The 19,429-nt window shown below is 52.8% G+C and overlaps 1 protein-coding gene and 1 long non-coding RNA gene across 2 annotated transcripts; both read right to left on the bottom strand.

Annotated features, from left to right (window-relative positions):
* Window positions 1-1,249: 1,249 nt before the first annotated feature.
* Window positions 1,250-14,171, bottom strand: LOC116455490 (serine/threonine-protein kinase PAK 3-like). Its single transcript, XM_032133427.1, has 12 exons — window positions 14,093-14,171; window positions 13,090-13,127; window positions 12,522-12,644; window positions 11,584-11,731; window positions 10,824-10,887; window positions 10,172-10,220; window positions 9,761-9,873; window positions 8,730-8,847; window positions 2,318-2,417; window positions 1,840-2,036; window positions 1,610-1,747; window positions 1,250-1,367 (listed from the first exon to the last, which is right to left on the bottom strand). The coding sequence occupies exons 1-12, from the start codon at window positions 14,169-14,171 to the stop codon at window positions 1,266-1,268; spliced, it is 1,269 nt and encodes a 422-aa protein (XP_031989318.1). The 3' UTR covers window positions 1,250-1,265.
* A 2,713-nt stretch (window positions 14,172-16,884) lies between these two features.
* Window positions 16,885-17,543, bottom strand: LOC116455222. Its single transcript, XR_004244345.1, has 3 exons — window positions 17,524-17,543; window positions 17,046-17,242; window positions 16,885-16,953 (listed from the first exon to the last, which is right to left on the bottom strand). It is a non-coding gene; the product is annotated as an uncharacterized LOC116455222 (long non-coding RNA).
* Window positions 17,544-19,429: the final 1,886 nt, after the last annotated feature.

The following is a 19,429-nucleotide window of genomic DNA, read 5'->3' on the forward strand; positions in this document are numbered from 1 at the left end:
TTCTTGTTCTTCCTTGGAGAACTTTTACAATACTCAGATGATCTGTGTAGGCTGCAGAGTGCAGTGGTGAACTTCAAGGCTTCCAGCAGAAGGGAGATGCTGTCCACGTTTTGGATTCTCCTTAGTCTGAACCTTCAGTGTCCAAGAACGCAGCGTTTGGTGCTCGAGGCACCGACTCTGGCGGGCCCCAGGTCAGAGACAGTCCAGCTGCGTTACCTCCACGCGTCGCTGAAGTGACTTGGGGATCAGGAAAAGAGCTGCTTGCTGGGTTAGCTAGCTGGCTTCTTTGCAGAGGGAAAGACGGCAGGAGCTCATGATGTCGGCTCACGTTAGCTCAAAGGAAGAGAGAGGCTGTTCAGGTCTGGCTTCTAACAGGTTTAATGCGATAGGATGATGATGAGGTGGGATTGATGGGAATCCGCTCCTCGGAGCCTTGTCCTCAGTTTTATAGGGAATTTGAAAACCCCCTGTAACTATTCCTGAAAAGACCTGCCTTGCTAAATTAGTGCCTTTTAAGTCTTGTGTCCCCAGGATAGAACCAGAAACTCACAAAGATAACGGCAGTGGATCTACGGGACTTCCGCAGGCCTTCTGGACTGCAGACATCTCTGACCAAAGGCCACAGATGACATGTACCCTGATCCTGCCGAACACCTGTCCACCCTGGACTCAGCTTCGAGGTTTGATTGATACTGGTGCTGATGTAACTATCATCTTCTCTGTGTGGCCTCCCTCATGGCCTTTACCCCCAGTGGGATCGGCCATCGCAGGATTAGGAGGAACCACACAGAGCTATTGAAGCGAACGGCCTGTGATGGTGAAGGACTCAGAGGGGCACACAGCTACAATTAGGCCTTATGTTACTACCACTTCCCTTAACCTTTGGGGACGGGATGTGTTGGCAGCCTGGGGCATACGGATTGGGACAAATTTCTAGCAGGGGTCACTGTGCGCAAGGGTGCCCTGAGTGCCTACCCACAGACCATCTGATGAAATAGTCTGTATAGGCATCCCTCCTCTAGAATCTCCACTCACTGGGGGGCTAATACTTGCTGGATTATTTTATGTTAAGTGGTTTCTGTGTCTTCAATTGCCACAGGTGGTGCAGAAGACAACGGGAAAATTAGACTAGCTAATTGGATTACATTATTAAAATATTTTCCTTAATAATTCTACTTCTATATGGTCAGCTAAGTTTAGGCCAGGAGTGGGAGAATCCATTAGCAAGGCTCACTCCTCTGAGCTGGCGGGGCACCAAGGCCTCCTCAGGCGCAAGCGTCTCCTCTCCAGTCTTCCTGCACTTGCTTGGCTGAGATGATCAGAGCAGCCAGGCTGGAGGCAGGATCGCCTGAGGTCACAAACGGATGCTGCCCAAAGGAAAAACAAAACCAAAAGGAACCATTACTTCCCAAGATCACGTCCAACAGGCTCAAGCAGGGTTCCTCTGCTACCAGGAAGACGCACAAAGAGGACCGAGGGCACCATCTGCCCCTCCGCCTTCTGGTCCCGGACCTGTCTCGCCCAGGCCCACGTGGCCCCCAGTCCTCTTTGGCCCTTCACGCAGGCGTCCACAGCTCACAGGGCTTTTTGCCGCTTTGCTTTTTCTTACCTTCAGGAGTTCCTGGGCAGACCAGCGCCTGTCCTCGTCTGTCTGCAGGCAGCAGCGGAGAAAGTCACGCAGGAGAGCCGAGTGGTGCCTGGGGTTTTGCAGTTTTGGGGCCCCGTTCCTTTCTATCAGTTCAAAAACCTACAAAAAAGGGAAGAGGACACTCTACCTGCTCCTTTCCTAGCCACAACAGCTCTCTCCACACAGAGCCGCACTTTTAAGCTGCACCTTACCCTGAGACGGGGTTCCCTCTGGTAAGGAGCTTCCCCTTCCACCATTTCCAGCCCCACGATCCCCAGTGACCAGATGTCCACTTTGGGGCCATAGGCTTCTCCTCTCACGACTTCCGGCGCCATCCAGCTGGGAGTGCCGACGCTGGAGCTGCACTTGTCGCGCTCAGGGGTGAGCTGAGCACAGAAGCCAAAGTCAGCTGCGGAGAAAAACAAACCCTGTCAAAGCCAGCTACAACTGGCAAACCCAGCCAAAGGATTGCCCGCTCAAAGCCTGACAAGGCCACGGTGAATCTAGCTGGAAAAGCAGCAGTGCTCTGCTTCTGCGGGGCTGTAGCCAGGGAAATAAGGCATTGGCCACTTCAAAAACGCCCTCACGTTTCGCGCGCTGGCCAAGCAGCGCTTCTGGAGAACTGGCAGTTACCCCAGAGCAGCCCCAGAGCGCATCCCGGGAACGCTGCGCTGCACCAAGGATACCCACCCAATTTCACAGATCCGTCCACGCTGACAAGAATGTTGCAGCTTTTGACGTCTCTGTGGATGACTCGGCGGGAATGAAGGAAATGCAGTCCTTGCAGGCACTGAGAGAGAGAGGATAAAGGGAAGGGTGAAGGTTCAGGACCTGATTTCATCCTGCAAGAAAGGAACGGGCTCGACGAGAGTGACAGCTTTCTCAGGGAATTGTGAGCCAGGGCGCAGCATCCTAGTGCTGTCAAGAGGAAGAGCTTGCTGCTTCAACACTCTTACGAGTGTTCTATCTTTCCAAGCAAAGGCACATCTGAGCTTCCAAAAGCCCCTCCTCCCTTCAGTACGTAGCGCATGCCCTTTGGCTGGGGAGGCGGCATGGCAAAGATTTTCTTGGTAGCCTTGTGGCAGCAGAGGAGGAAGCAGCACGTTAGACCTGTTCCAGAATCCAACGCCATCTGGGCTGCAATGCTGTCCTTTGAAGCTGAGGGCATCTCCTTTGCCCTTAGCTTGAAATTCTGCCACCAGCGTGCAGGCTTGGAGCTGTTGGGGAAGATGGAACAGGAAAACCTTGGAAATATGATTGCCTGACAAAAGATTTTGGGAATATGAAAACTACAGGCAACATCGAAATGAAAGCCACTTTTGAAATACCAGGTCTTAGTTACTGAACAACTAGAAAACAATGGTATGGCCACTGAAGATAATCCCCTCTTGATGGAACAATACCCTCTGCTTGCAAACAGGTCCAAGGGTCAGAGCAGACCCTACTAGCTCAGCAGAAGGGGTCCAAAGAGTAGTTTTTAGAAGTTAAGATGTAACACTCTATGGTAATATAAGAACTCTTATAGGCTGTATGTAAATGCTATAGGATTTGTATCTTGTATTAGATTGGTTAGTGACAATTAGAATATTCAGTACAGAAGATGATTTATTGTATTGTAACCAGGACTTCAGACACTTCTTCTCTATTCCTCTCTTCCACTTCTACTCTTACTTCCACTCTTGCTCTTACACCCTCTCTCTCTCTCTCACCTGCTTACTCTCTTGGGCCTGCTCAGAGCTGAGTCTAGCAGCTCTGAGCAGTGCCCCAATACCCACGCCCTTTACAATAAACCGACTGTGTCCCAAGACCTGCCTATAGAGATCTCTCCATCCGTCTCCGTCCCGACCGAACTCACCCTTAACCTACAGTCTGGCGCCCATCGTGATTGCCGAACCCACACCCAGCACCTGCAGCCTGGCGCACAACGTGATTGAACGCCCGGTTCAGCTTTCTCCATCTGTAGGACTTTTCTCCATGGACGGTAACTAAAAGACCAGTTATAGCCACCTAGAACTTGTCGTGAGCACGGCGTACCGATGCTGCGCATCGTAATAGCTGGAGCTCTGTAATTCTGCTGAGGCAGCCTTCGAGCACGGGGATTACCTGGAGCTCTTGGAGGCAATTGCCTGGCAGTCCTCGAGCACGGGCCGCCACTGCTGCGCAGCGGCCCCCTGGAGCTCTTAGAGGAGGTCTGCCGTATCACCCCTCGAGCACGGACACGCTGCTAAGCAGTACTGACCGGAGCTCTGCGGAGGGAAATCTGCTGCCCGCCCCGAGCACAGGCGAGTAGTGCTGAGCACCGCCTGCACTGGAGCTCGCAGTGCGGACCCACCCGTGAGGTCCTGAGCACGGAAAGCCGTTGCCAAGCGACGCCTGAAACCGGAGCTCTGGGAAAGGACCGAAAAGCGGCGTCCTGAGTGCTGAGTGGAGTGACTGGCCATCTCCCCACGACAGACATCTGAGTAAGGACGCTGCTCCTGCGACATCACCTAAGTGAGTATCATACTGGTCTAAAAAATGGGACAAACCCACTCTGCCCATGACAGAGATCTCTATAAGCAACTTAAGCATTTACTTATAAGTTCTGGTCCAAGTCAGTTGCCTAAACATGAGCTAAAAAATCTTCTAGAATGGACCCGACTGAACTTCCCAAATGCTGACCGTTCAGCTGTCTTTACAAGAGACTTTTGGGACACAGTTGGAGTTAAACTCTTTAATAATATTTCGTACCGGGATATGGCCGCTGCACAGCTGCTCCCAGCTTGCAGAGCGCTGGTAGAGCTGTTTGCTGCGATGGCGCCGCCCGCAGCAGTCACCCCGCTGGGCCCGGCTCCGGCTGCGAGTCCGCCCCTTGCCGTCGCGAGCCCGCAGCAGAGCATGGCCCCCGCCCCTCCGCCGGACCCCGTGGCTCCGGTACCCGCGGTCTGGCTGACGCGCGCCGCCCCGCCCCCCGCGCTCGCGGCCCCCGCGCCCGTTACCCCGGCCCCAGCCACCCCACCGAACCCTACAGCCCCTCCCGCCATCCCGTTCCTCCCCGCGGCCCCCGCCCTCAGTGCCAGCGTCTCCGCGGCCCCGCCCCTTGCCCCTGCCCCCCCGTCCCCCCCCCCCCCCGGTTCCGTCACCGCGGCTCCACCCCCCCCTGCTGCCATCACTGCTACCCCAACCCCCGCTGCTGACATCATGATGGCCCCGCTCCCCGGCGGTACCCCGGCGGGGCCAGCGCCTACCCCCCTGCTACCTACGGGTGTTACCCCTCCCCCAGCCGCGCCGGTTATGGCCATGGCTGCCATCATAGCCGGCCCCCCCCAAAGCCAAGCGGCGACCCTTCTTCCAGCCCCCCAGGTCCCCCCCCCCCACACGGCGCCGATGATAGCCATTGTTCCATCCGCGGCCGCCGCTGCTGCGTCTTCACAGTCCCCTGCCGTTCCCGAACCACCGGTGCCTACAGCACGGGCCACGGCCGCGCTGCTGTCTCCGGCACCCCCTGTTACTGCAGGAACCCTACCCCCCCACCCTGCCGTTCAAGCGCACACAGCACGCCCCGAGCGGTCGCCCAGCCCCGTGGCAGCACAGACGCCTGTATCTACTCCCGCCCCTGCCGCCGTTTCTGTGCCGTTCCCCGATCCCGGCACACCACCGCTTGCGCTGGGAGCGCCCCAGCTCCACGAGCCACTTGGTCCCGGTGCCGCGCTGCCTGCACGGAGGTCTGCAGTCTCCCCCGTGCCTGCCCCTGCTCCAGCTCCGCCTCCCGGCACCGCCGCTCCGCCACCACCCACCCCAGCCCAGCCTACAAGCTTCCAGCAGCAGCACGCCGCGACCGCAGCCCCAGCCCCTGGTTCTGCAGTCCTGCCATCTCCCGCTCCGCCTGAACCATCCGCCACGCGGGCTGCGGCCATTACATCCTGCCGCGCGGACCTGATGACGCAACACGCGCATGCGCAATCGTTGCAACATACGCATGCGCACTTGCTGCAACTCCCGGATCAGCGATATCACGCCGCTCAGACTTCTCCAACCTCAGCACCGCTCCCGGAACCAGCCGCGCCTGCCTCCCTGACTCCGCCGCCGCTTCCCGGAACCAACCCAAACAGCTCTAGTGTCCCCCCAGTGTTCAGGACAGACTTCTCAACTCAGAAAGAGACACTAAACCCTGAAGATTCGCCTGCATTAATCCCAAAAGTAGACAACCCCCAAAAATGTTTCCATAATTTTCAATTTACAGACTGGCATGAAATCAGACGCCAAATTTGCAAAGAGGAAAATCTAAATGCTTTAGCTATGCCTGTACTATTCAGCCAGCAAGCTGGTGGTCCCAGAACATGGCAAGCTATCCCACACCATGAGATTAAAGAATTGCGGAAAGCAATAAAGGACAGTGGTATCTGCTCTCCATACTTTAAGCAATTGCTGAAAAGTACCCTAAAAGGAACACATCAAACTTTAAAACGCATTTTAAAACAACAGAAAGGGGGAGAAGCCCAGGATACACCTCAAAGAAGGTTGAATAAAGCTTTGTATGTTTATAATTTTTTGAATAGCTCTGCAGAAGAGCCTGATCCCCCCATCTTCAGACATTTCTTAAACAACAAAAAAGCAAAACTGAAAGAGCACCCCCTAGTTTTAATCAAGAATCTGGAATCAGGAAAAATAGAAGGACCATACAATCTTATAACATGGGGAAAGGGGTTTGCATGTGTTTCCACAGGTGGAGAGCTCAAGTGGGTTCCAGCAAAAAACGTGAAGCCATACCACACATCAAAACCTGCCGACGCCTCCACACCAGCCAGTGACCCTGCAAGTGGAAGCCAGGAAGCAAGCACCCAAACCTGAAGCGCGCAGAATCACCAGAAGAAAGCGATCTGCCAAAAACAGCTCAAGAAAATAATGGAGTTTTCTCATTTGCGCGCGTGCATGTTGCTTTTATTCTTATGTTTTTGTTTTTGTAGTGAAGCTTTACCTGTAAATCAACCAAAGACAAATGTTTGGGTTGCTTTAGCCAAATCTGCAGGCTCCGATACCATCTGTCTATCTGACACAAGCCCTGACAAACCTTTTTCAACCTGTTTAGTTGGAATACCTCTACCAGAAGGTTTTGATAATGTTACTTTTGATAAATATTGGCCATATGATGATCACATTTCTCCAACTACCAGCCATAAACACCAAACTTATATTGATAATTCTAAAATTGATAAATCTGACCTTCAAGAGCTAGAAATCCTAGGCTTATTAACTATGGATACCTGCTATTTCTTTCACTTTCTAGGAGAAAACGGTCCTCATTTAAACGTTACCCCATATCACCCAGCTTATAGCAATGTAACTTCTTGGTGCAACCAAGCTAAGCTTCTTATATATGATGAACCTCATGCAGATCGTTTCAACAAACTTCCTATTCGATTCCCTAGAGGAATTTGGCTCATCTGTGGAGACAGAGCCTGGCAAGGTATACCTTCAAAAATAGATGGTGGCCCTTGTGCTCTGGGACAACTTACAATTATTGCTCCCAGTGTCAAAGAAGTAATCAAAAAGAAAAACAGAAAGATTAGATCTTCCTGGGGACATCAGTATGAGAGCGACTGTGATAGTGACTTTCACCCTTGGAACTCTGAAAAATCAATTGTTGCGAGCATTTTTCTTCCTCAGTTAAGTTCCTCAATTGCACTAAAACAGTTAAACAAGTTGGGATGTTGGCTCAGCAAGGAGGTAAATGCCACCTCTACTATGATCAGTGATTTGTTAACCGATGAAGAGGCAGTCAGACATGCCACTTTACAAAATAGAGCTGCCATTGATTATCTTTTATTAGCACATGGACATGGCTGTGAAGATTTTGAAGGATTATGCTGTATGAACTTATCCGATCATTCTGTTTCCATTCACAAACAGTTACAAAACCTAAGGGACCTAGCTAACCAAATTACAACAGATAACCCGTCTTGGCTAGACAGTTTGTTTGATGGTTGGAGCTTTGCACCTTGGCTAAGGGAACTCTGTAAAATAGGCTTGATTATTCTAGTAGTAATAATTATAGTTTTAGTAGCAGTACCTTGTATACTTCAGTGTGTGCAAAAAATGACGAGTAGGACTATGTCTAATATCTTAATTGTCCATCAAAAAGGGGGAGATGTTGGGGAAGATGGAACAGGAAAACCTTGGAAATATGATTGCCTGACAAAAGATTTTGGGAATATGAAAACTACAGGCAACATCGAAATGAAAGCCACTTTTGAAATACCAGGTCTTAGTTACTGAACAACTAGAAAACAATGGTATGGCCACTGAAGATAATCCCCTCTTGATGGAACAATACCCTCTGCTTGCAAACAGGTCCAAGGGTCAGAGCAGACCCTACTAGCTCAGCAGAAGGGGTCCAAAGAGTAGTTTTTAGAAGTTAAGATGTAACACTCTATGGTAATATAAGAACTCTTATAGGCTGTATGTAAATGCTATAGGATTTGTATCTTGTATTAGATTGGTTAGTGACAATTAGAATATTCAGTACAGAAGATGATTTATTGTATTGTAACCAGGACTTCAGACACTTCTTCTCTATTCCTCTCTTCCACTTCTACTCTTACTTCCACTCTTGCTCTTACACCCTCTCTCTCTCTCTCACCTGCTTACTCTCTTGGGCCTGCTCAGAGCTGAGTCTAGCAGCTCTGAGCAGTGCCCCAATACCCACGCCCTTTACAATAAACCGACTGTGTCCCAAGACCTGCCTATAGAGATCTCTCCATCCGTCTCTGTCCCGACCGAACCCGCCCGTAACCTACAGGAGCGGCAAGGAATGCAGGACGCACAGACAGGCTCCTGGCAACCGTTGAGAGGCTAAGCTGGCAAGAAGAAACAAGTACGACACAGCGAGCGAGCCAGTGAGCACGAGCGCCGGAGCACAACGGCAGTACGTAAGAGTGCGAGAACAGAGCCTAGGAAGTGCGGGGACACTGGCAGGCAGTTGGCTTCAGATGCTCTTTCTTCTCTGTGTCGTGACAGCAACAGCAAAGCAAGGCCGTGAGCAAGAAATCTCTGCTGTTCTTAACCACCAGTTGACAAGGGCCATCCTGTGCAGGCCAGGGGAAGCACAAGCGGCATCCCTCACCTCCCGACAGACAGCGCCTATCTGTCCTTCCTCGAGGTACACTGCCCCGAGTACATCATACAACGTGCCGCCGTCCATGAACTCCATCGCCAGCCAGAGCTCCCCGTCGACCAGGTAGCTGAAAGAAGAAAAGCCCGGCATGGTGTTCCGGTTTGGCCAAATTTAGAAATATACCTCTGAGAGAAGGTACAAACCCCTTCCCCCCCCCCCCCCCCCCTCCAGGTTCGGGAAAAAATAAATTTTCCTCGAAGGAAAGTGAAGGAGATAAAACTATTTATTTACCAAACACACGGGAAAAGGAAAATAAGGCTAAATAATAAAATGTTTCGCTGTGGAGGAAAAACCTGGGAAAGTGTTAGAGTCCTCCCTTTGGTCTCCTCGGAGCTGGGGCTTGGGCCAGGGCCAGGCCCTCTGTGCCCGATGGAAAGTCCTCCCGATGTGCTCTGAGGTTGAAAGCAGTCCAGTAGAAAAGGGAGAAAATCCAGAATTCCAGAGAAGGAAAAGCAAAATCCAACTCTCAGTCTCTCTCTGGAGAACAAGAAACTGAAAAACAACTGGCCAAAAGCTGACTGGAAAGCAGCAAGCCGGGTGCTTCCTTGCTCCCCTGCCGCAGCTGGGGGGGAAAAAAGTCACTATCTCTTGACCTTGAACAAGCCGCAAACTGCTTTGAAAAAGTTTTGCTCAGTTTTTCCTTCCCCCTCTCAGGCTCAGTTTAGAGGCAGAGAAAAGCACAAAAATTAATTTCTGGGCATAAGCGGCAATATGGGATACACATCATAAGGTCACCCCAAGACACATGGAGAGAGAGGACCTGGGCACAGCCCAGTCACCCGAGGGGCTGACCCAGCTTTTTGGAAGTGCTCTCCAAGCTGCATATGCCAGAAGAGATTATTGCAGACCAAGTGCAACCCCCTCCCCCGCACTGGAGGAGAGAAATCCTAAACAGCTCCATTTTCTGCCAGTGACCAAAGGGGTTTGCCACTTTGGGCTTGCAGTATCCTAAAGGAACATTGACATGAGAATAGCCCCACCTGTCTAAGTAGGTAACAATATTGGGGTTCCTACTGTCCCTCATGACCACGATTTCATTGACAGCCAGCTCCTCGGACATCTCCTCTTGAAGCGCCATTTTCTTGATGGCCACCTAAAAGGACATTGAGAGACCGTTGACTTGAGAAGGCGCTCGTCGCACGAGGTCCCCAGGAACACGCAGCGAGTGCTTGTGCAATGACGCAGCCCAGCTGTGCCAGAGGGCAGAGCTTAGGAGAAGGACCAAAGCCTGTCCCAAATGCCGTCTGCAGGCTGCTGAGCCTAGTCTGTGCTTCAGAGGAGCAGCCTCTGCCGCAGAGATGGAGCGGCCACCCAAAGCTCCAGCCAAGGCTCGCAGCCGCGGCGAAAGCACTCCAGAGCTGCAAAGTCTGCTGGGGGCATTGACACTTTACCTGTTGTCCTGTGCTGGCGTCGAGGGCTTTATAAACAGCTCCAAAACCCCTAGAAAGAAAACGGCAGCAGAAAAAGCCCTTTAGTCCCTGGCGGTGAAAGCCAGCCTAGGCAGGAGATCTCCCCAGGCTGCCTGGAGCATTTGGAAAACGCCTGGCTGCAGCGCCTCCCCCGCCAATAGCACAACAGCCCAGCAGCCCTCTGCCATGCAGGGTGTCCAGGAGAAAACGGAGGCCCAATGTGAACACCAAGGGCTGCTATAAATCTCCAAGGCACACGCCCGATTGGTTCCATTCCCAGCCTAAGGGGGACCCTTTGGAAAAACTGGAGAAGAAGAACTTGGAACACTCTGCCTTGGAGAAGTGTTATCTGCCAGCTCTCGGGTGACAAGGTGCTCTGGTAGGCCGGCATAAAGCGGCAGGGGCGGGACATCATCCAGGCCCTGCTCCTTGCTGCAAGCAAGGCAGACCTTGCCAGCACCAGGTTGTCTTTGATGATGCCTTCTGACTGCTCTGACTGAGCAGTCCTGAGAGGTGGCAGGAAGGTAAAGCCAGAGTCTGACCATGTTTGCAGCTTGCCTGATGTCACGCTTAACGCTACACCGGCCAAAGACCGGGCCCACGGTTTTGCGTAAGGAGCAGGCGTCAGACTTACCCTCGTCCGAGTTCTTCAAACGCCAAGTATTTCCTCCTCGGCTCACCCAGATTCACAATGCTCCCTGAAAGACAAAAGCACTGCAAGGTGCTCACTTTCAAAGGGAGATTCCGCTCCCCAGACAATCCAAGATGCAGCCCCACTGTCGGGAGCTCTGTGCCCTTTGCAGTCACTTGGCTTCCAGCCGCTGAGAGCAGCGAGCGGGAGGGCGATCTTCTCCACCTTTCAGCAGCTGGCCTTTCCAAGAAGGACTTCACGGCTTTCAAGCACAGCAGCTCATGTGATAACCCAGAACGATGGGCCTTTAGGAACTGGGCCCTCAGAGCTAAGGAAGGGCCTCCGCAGCCTCTGCAGTGGCACCTGCCGTCACTGGCAGGGCCACTTAGGAGAACAACGTGCACCAGTGAGAGGAGGAGTGAGAACAGTCGTAAAAAGGGCAGCTGGAGAATAGCTGGGGCCCGAGAGCTCCCTGGAGCCCAGTCACCCGCTAGGTGCCAGCCTTCTGCTCAACAGAAACAATCTGTGCTTTTGTCTTTGGCACAGAGGGCAGCCCAGGCAAAGCCAAGCCAGTGCCAGCTGCCCTCAGAGGCAGCGGGAACACGCCGAGCGCTCTCTTGCTGCCTCAAAGCACAGCAACTGGTTCTTGGAGGGAGGCCTAAATGCCTCTGTGACACTAAAGCGAGGAGGAACTTCTGGAGCAGCCAATACAGAGACGCAGAAAACACACCGCTCTGGCAGACCAGAAATACACCAGTCGTACTCAGTCTCCTCAGGCTCTGCTCCTCTCTCATCTCCAGCTGCTGGGCTGGGCTGCTGGACGAAGTGCTGGCAGGTGGGGGAGTGCTGGCTGCTGCAGACCGCGCCGGTGCAGCGGCGCGTTGAACGGCAGAGCGCGCATCACGAGAGAGCTGGGACAAGAAAGGATTGCCCGTCAGAAAGGTGGTTGGCACAGATACCCCACAGAGCACACGGCAAAAGGAAGGCTGTCAGCCACCGCCAGGCCTCTTTGCCTGGGGAGGGTTTTGCATGTGCCCTTCTCAAAGGCAACGGGCAAACCCCGAAGGCTGCTGTGCTACAGCAGCACATGGCCAGGTTCATGCTACATTTTATCGATTTTCTGCAAGACGACTGCAACAAGGTATTGATGAGGTTGCAAAGATACAGAAAGAGGTGGGAGCAGGGCCCCAGAGCCTTGTTGCTTTCCTCCTGCTGTGTTCCCCTGGGCAATGAAGTCACCCTCGAGTGGGCATGGTCGTGTCTGACCAGAAGGCCAGTCTGGTCTACGTTGTGCCTGAAGCTAATTGGTCCCTCCCAGGGGCCAGTGTCTCCTAAGTATCCTGCAAGGCTGTCAACTGCGTCTTTGGACCGTCTCTGGCCGCTGACCACGGGGAGCCTGCAGGGACACCGTGCACCAAGGGGCTCGCTTCTACGCTGGCAACAATTTAAAGGCACAATGCTGCCTCTCATCTGATCCCAAGAGACTTTCTCAGGCCCTCTCAGCGTCCCAGCAAAATGGCGCTCAAATGTGAAAGTTCAGAAGCCATTTGCCAGGGGTCCCTGGCCTGGCTGAAGCAGCACTACGTCATGGCAGGCACACAGCCCCCAGCATCTTCAGGCACGAGCAGCAAGGGCTGGCTCGTCAGAAACTTGAAGCTCGGCCCTGCACCAAAGGCAGTGCCAACCACAGGTGCCACTTACTGGCTCTGCACGTTCAGGCCGTGGATGGACAACAGCTGGAGGCTTCTTGTCATTTGGCTCCTCTTCAGCCTCTTCCTCAGCAAGAGAGGGAGCCAGAGGAGGTGCTGACCCTGCTGGTGAGCCCTGCAGACAGACAGCAGTGAGAGGGACAGGGAGCAGCCAGTCCTTCAGGAGCTGCTTTCTTGTCAGCTCCGTAAGCTGGTTTCTTTTCACCCAGACTAAGGGGAAATCAGAAACTTTGATCAAAGTGGGATTCTGAGTCCTGAAATTCACCCTCTTAAGGTGGGCAAATTAGATGGTGCTCCGTCTTGCTGTGCATTTGATCTTCCACCCTGGCTAGAGTCAGCAAGACACCTTTGGCCTGCCACACTTGCCTTTCATCTCTTGAAAGGCTCTTCAATGGAAAATTAGGAAAGGGCCAGTGCTCCCTTTGCTGCTGCTGATGCCAGCACCGACTTGGGCTTTCTTTCCGCCTCCCAGGCTGGCACTCTACCGCAACAGGCCAAGCTCACAGCTTGCTGCACAATTCTTACATGCCAGCAAGGTCAGAGGTTCCTTTGCCACTCACCAAAGGACGGGCTTGTCTCCATCCGTGTGTGAGGTGACCTGCAGCGAGCAAGGGAAAAGGAACCAGATGCTGTTAGAAAAGTGCTTGTGCTGGGGAGTCCCGCAGGACAAGTCAGTCCCAACAGAGAGCATTTTCCTTTCCCAGCATCCCTCCAGGAGCAACACAAGATTTTCCCACAGCAAGCAAGAGAACAACAAGGACACGATACTAGGCTCTCTCGACTTTTGTCACTGAAGAAATAGAAACACGATCACAGAAATGCCAAGTGTCCTTTAAGTCAGAGCTTCTGTTCTGCCCAACAGCTCAAGCAGCTTTTTCCTCTTCTCTTTCCTGCAACCTTTCTTTTCGTTTGTTGTTGTTGTTGTTGCTGTTGTTTTATTTGTTTTTTATTTTTTTTAAATAAATTGCATGCACTAATTCCCATCAATTTGCTGCAAATGATACCCCGGGAAAGCTTCCACAAAGGGCCCCATAGCTGTGGCGGTTCTCTTCTAAAGCAGCCCAGGAACAGCTCCTGGGTTCAGGAGCAAAGCCTAACCGGTTAGGAGCTTGCACTTCATCGCCAAGGGAATCGCTCTCTTGGTGCATCGTAAAGGGTCACAGCAGAGAGCCAAGGCCTCTAATGGCAGGATTTGGAGCAAAAAAGTGCTTTCCCTCACTCCTGGGCAAGTTTTAGAAGTACTTGTGAGGCTCCCTGCCAGCCTGCAATTTGCAGGTTGTCTCGGCTGAAGCAGCAAGCTGAGGAAATGACAGTGTCCAATGCCACGCGCTCTCCCGTGGAGGGAACGCAACCCCTGCAGGTTACGTTGCAAATACTCTTCACCCGCCAGCGAGTGCAGACACCCCCTTTTTAGCTGATGCTGTTGGCAGGAGCTTTACCAAAGGAGCGGCATCTTAATGGCACTTTTGCTCCCAAATCAGCTTCATCCCTACAAACGAGCATAAAGAGCAAAGTGAAGCAAACGCTGTGTGATGGCTACCCCCAGGATAAACCTTTACTTACGAGTCAGGTGGGTCAGGAAGTAGCCGGAATACGCCACAGAAAAAACCGTGCAAACCGCGGCACAGACTTGCCCAATCATTCTAGCAGTGCTGTGTGGGTTTGCACACTGAATGCCACCCGGGGGAAAAACCAAGACTCCTCTCGGGGTGCAGGCCGTCTGCTGAGAACGCCTCAGTCACGAGGGTCCTCCTGCAGCGAGCAAGCCGAAGAGCTGCTCTGGACAACGAGGCCTCGCGCGCACCAGGACAACATTGCGCTGACAGCACTGTGATGCGGTCCGGCTCCCTTGACGTCACAATAGCAGCCGCTCTGGGTCTGTTGGCATAGTTACGCCCAGCAACCGAAATCTTCTGTACAGCTGACGCAAAAGAAAAGCCTGGGAAGATCTCCTCAGTCATAAAGCAGGAGAAAAAATCCTTACCGTCCATAAGCCAGTGCTCAAGGCATCCCAGGGTAACTCCGAAAATGCACCGATCCAGCAGGCCCCCAAGAAATCCAAGCAAACGTGACTTTTCCTCCCCAAGGCTTTGACTAAAAGCAAGTCTGCTTGTTCCTGCTGGCATCTTTGTTGCTTCTGAAAGCCCTAACTGCTTTGATGACATTTAGGGGACAAAAGAAGCCAAGGAGATCAGTTTCCAGGAGTATTGCAGTGCAGTGCGCAGTTGCTTCTTGAGCACGTAGGTGCATGCTGACCTTTGCTCTGACTCAGTTTGGAGCCTGACCTCCCTTTCTGACAGGGAGATGCTGGCTTGTCTCCTGACACAAAGCTCCTCTCTTCCTGCTTGCTCTTTCTTTGGCACCTTAACGTCGGACAACATGCAGAAGAGCTGCGCGCGGATTCTTGGGCTGCCACGTTTTTGTTGTGTTGCAGCTCTGGCAGCAGCCTGCGGTTACCGCTCTGCAGTGGCCTGCAGGTGCCCAGCCCAAAGAAGGCCCGTTTCAAACAGTCAAAAGCTGCAGCCTCACAGATGTTTGCCCAGGCTCCATGTTCCCTGTAAGATTCCTTGCAGACATTTGGATAGCTACATCCCAATGAAAATGAGATGCAGTCATTCCCTTCTCTGTCAAAAGCTCCAGTTAAAGCCAGGAGCCAGCTCGAAAGAGGAGAGAAAGTACTGAGTGGGAGAGGGAAACGAGTGCATGCAGCTCCTCTGGAAACCAACTCTGCTTGCCCATGCAATAATGGCTCCGGGCTTAGCTTGCTTTTCTGGTGACTCAGCACAGACACGTCCTGTCTGCTGGTGGACAACTGCTGCAGTGTCTTTGAGGAGCTTCACACTGGGCTCTTCACACTTCGGATGCTGCGGGTGGCATTTGAAAATCGATGCAATGGCTGAAAGGCCCAGCTGCACCTTGAAATTCTGTTGCTGAAAAACTGCAGTAATTTACCAGGATAATTCCCCCAATTTGAAAGCGTCTCGTTTTCCCCATCTCCTAGACAGCTCACATCAACCAGCCAGTTGTGGAGCTTACAGAAGGAAGAATGACACCTTAGCAGGGAAAGCCGAGCGTAGGCCCTCGGACTCCCTTGAGCAGAGCGCGTTAGTGGCCCAAAAGGACCAGAGAGGGAAGCGTTTGGGGGACGTGCCGTTTCAGCCCTCCTTGGCTCTTCAATGCCATGTGAGCACCAGGAAAGGGGAACAAGCGGGGCCTGCTCCCTCCTCCTGCCCCGCCGTGAGGGGCGGCTGGCGCTGGGGGACGCCAGGGCACGGGGGGCGGGTGGGGGGGGCAACATCTCCGCAGGGCGGGCGGGGCGGCAGCCGCCACGGGGCGCGTGGGGCGGGGCAGGGCCCCTCTGTGAGGGGGGAGAGCCTTGGGCCGCTGGGAAGCAGCGCAAAGCCATCAACGGGACAGCCCGTCCAGAGCGCACGGCTTCGAAGGCGCTGTCCAGCTTAGGCACAGCGTGGCAAGGAAGGGAATCTTCCAGGGCTCTGGAGGTTTTACAGTTTTTTATTGCCAGTCCTGCTGAAACCGAGGGCCTAAACCAAGGGTCTTCCGGCTACTTCTTCATCTTCATCTTCATCTTCATCATTCTGTCCTCCTGGCGACCTGTTCAGGCTGACAGCTCATGCCTGCTCCAGTTCTGCTGAGTCCCAGCTTTTTCTTTCATAGCTTAATCATCAGTATGACGATTCGTCCATTTCTAGCTCAAGGGTAATTCTCAGCTTCCCTACATCAGCAATACTCTACTCTTAGCTAAACAATGCTCCATTAATGAAGCTTTCTGGGGTCTAGAGTCCTAACTAAAACCAGCTAAGCTAAGAAAATCTCAAAACCATAAACTTCCTAACTACGGAACAGCTCATTATAAAACTCAGGGGATGGCCGAATCTTCTCCGAAACACGGTACATCCCCTCGTCACTCCTCTGAGCTGGTGGGGCACCAAGGCCTCCTCAGGCGCAAGTGTCTCCTCTCCAGTCTTCCTGCACTTGCTTGGCTGAGATGATCAGAGCAGCCAGGCTGGAGGCAGGATCGCCTGAGGTCACAAACGGATGCTGCCCAAAGGAAAAACAAAACCAAAAGGAACCATTACTTCCCAAGATCACGTCCAACAGGCTCAAGCAGGGTTCCTCTGCTACCAGGAAGACGCACAAAGAGGACCGAGGGCACCATCTGCCCCTCCGCCTTCTGGTCCCGGACCTGTCTCGCCCAGGCCCACGTGGCCCACAGTCCTCTTCGGCCCTTCATGCAGGTGTCCACAGCTCGCAGGGCTTTTTCTTACCGTCAGGAGTTCCTGGGCAGACCAGCGCCTGTCCTCGTCTGTCTGCAGGCAGCAGCGGAGAAAGTCACGCAGGAGAGCCGAGTGGTGCCTGGGGTTTTGCAGTTTTGGGGCCCCGTTCCTTTCTATCAGTTCAAAAACCTACAAAAAAGGGAAGAGGACACTCTACCTGCTCCTTTCCTAGCCACAACAGCTCTCTCCACACAGAGCCGCACTTTTAAGCTGCACCTTACCCTGAGACGGGGTTCCCTCTGGTAAGGAGCTTCCCCTTCCACCATTTCCAGCCCCACGATCCCCAGTGACCAGATGTCCACTTTGGGGCCATAGGCTTCTCCTCTCACGACTTCCGGCGCCATCCAGCTGGGAGTGCCGACGCTGGAGCTGCACTTGTCGCGCTCAGGGGTGAGCTGAGCACAGAGGCCAAAGTCAGCTGCGGAGAAAAACAAACCCTGTCAAAGCCAGCTACAACTGGCAAACCCAGCCAAAGGATTGCCCGCTCAAAGCCTGACAAGGCCACAGTGAATCTAGCTGGAAAAGCAGCAGTGCTCTGCTTCTGCGGGGCTGTAGCCAGGGAAATAAGGCATTGGCCACTTCAAAAACGCCCTCACGTTTCGCGCGCTGGCCAAGCAGCGCTTCTGGAGAACTGGCAGTTACCCCAGAGCAGCCCCAGAGCGCATCCCGGGAACGCTGCGCTGCACCAAGGATACCCACCCAATTTCACAGATCCGTCCACGCTGACAAGAATGTTGCAGCTTTTGACGTCTCTGTGGATGACTCGGCGGGAATGAAGGAAATGCAGTCCTTGCAGGCACTGAGAGAGAGAGGATAAAGGGAAGGGTGAAGGTTCAGGACCTGATTTCATCCTGCAAGAAAGGAACGGGCTCGACGAGAGTGACAGCTTTCTCAGGGAATTGTGAGCCAGGGCGCAGCATCCTAGTGCTGTCAAGAGGAAGAGCTTGCTGCTTCAACACTCTTACGAGTGTTCTATCTTTCCAAGCAAAGGCACATCTGAGCTTCCAAAAGCCCCTCCTCCCTTCGGTACGTAGCGCATGCCCTTTGGCTGGGAGGCGGCATGGCAAAGATTTTCTTGGTAGCCTTGTGGCAGCAGAGGAGGAAGCAGCACGTTAGACCTGTTCCAGAATCCAACGCCATCTGGGCTGCAATGCTGTCCTTTGAAGCCGGGGCCGCGGGGCGGCGGCAGGGCCCGGAGGGGCCGGTGCCGCTGAGGGGCCGTTGGTGTGACAGTGCGGGAGCGGCGGCGGCGAGGCGATCGCGGGGAGTGGGTTCTGGTTCTGGTGGGGGAGTGACCTCCGGCGAGGGAGTGACCGGCCCCCGGTGGGGGACTGACAGAGCCCCGGTGAAGCAGTGGCCCAGGGCGTGTGGGTGGGTGCGTTCCTTCCTTGCCGTGGGTGGGATTGTGCCTGGAAGGGAGCCAGCCGTGTGGGCAAAGGGGAGCGGCGAGCCGCCTTCCCCTCACATCGCTTCTGAAAAGAAGCCTACGGGCTACTAGAGAGAGTGGCCTTCAGATGAGACAGTGGGGATTCGGATGACATATTAAATTTTTTTTTTTGCTGTTGGGGTGGTCAGGCGTTGGCACAGGTTGCCCAGGGAGGTGGTGGTTGCAGAAGGTACGGTCAGGCTCAGTCAATGTCCAGATAATGGATCAGGTTGGCGGCGATGAGGCACGTCAGGCCAGGAAGTCAGTCCGTAGTCCAGATTATAGGATGATGATCTTTACTGTAAGAAGTGTCTGATCAGACCATAAGAAAGCTGTAGTGCATGTTGCACAGAGAGAATCAGGTGTTGCCAAGTAAGTCATTCTCCATTCCCACTGATTTTTCGCTTGGATAGGATTCTGTCTTGTTTTCTGTGGTGTAAATGACATATATGGAGCAAGGAGTCTGGGCAAAAGCATCCAATTGACAAGGTCCAGTACAGGTAATGTTATAGCAGTAGCAATTTCTCAAAGTAAGAAAGGCAGTTAAGTTTACAGGACTTTATTTCCAGAGGTTTATGAGAATGTGGTGAAACTTGTTTTTTCCTTTTGACTGTATGTGTAAGTAATAAGCCATATATTATGTGTGCATCTTAAAAGAAATTTCCAGTTAGCAGGAAGTTTAAGGGATTACTTTGATATCATTGCAGTGCTCCAAGCAGTGTCCCACTAATGTCACCCTTGAAAACTGGAATGTGAAGGACCAACAGCTTGCTCATCTTCATGCCTGGGTCACTTTGTTGCATGCATGGCAGTGCTGTTAAATTTGTTTCTTCCAGAATAAAAAAAAAAAACTAAAAAAAAAAAAAAAAAAAAAAAAAAATTGGAGGATTGTTGGGTGTGTGTACTGGATTAACTTTTGTCCTGATATTTCCTATTTATTGCTACTCTGTGGTCAATGTCACCTCTCAAGTTTGAAGATCACCTCTCAAATCTCTGTAGTATGCTGGGAATTTCAAATATAGAAGTGTCAGTATTTGCAAAATATTGGGTTAAATAAAATCGAATGGGAAAACACAGCCAAAGCTTCCGGTAATTACTTGGAGCAGTAACCAAGTAGTTTGGTTGGATTATTGTAGGAAGAAAAGTTACAAATGCTCACTTGAGGAGGGCACGAGAGGC

Source organism: Corvus moneduloides, chromosome 24 (assembly GCF_009650955.1).
Source record: "Corvus moneduloides isolate bCorMon1 chromosome 24, bCorMon1.pri, whole genome shotgun sequence".
Lineage (NCBI taxonomy): Eukaryota > Metazoa > Chordata > Aves > Passeriformes > Corvidae > Corvus > Corvus moneduloides.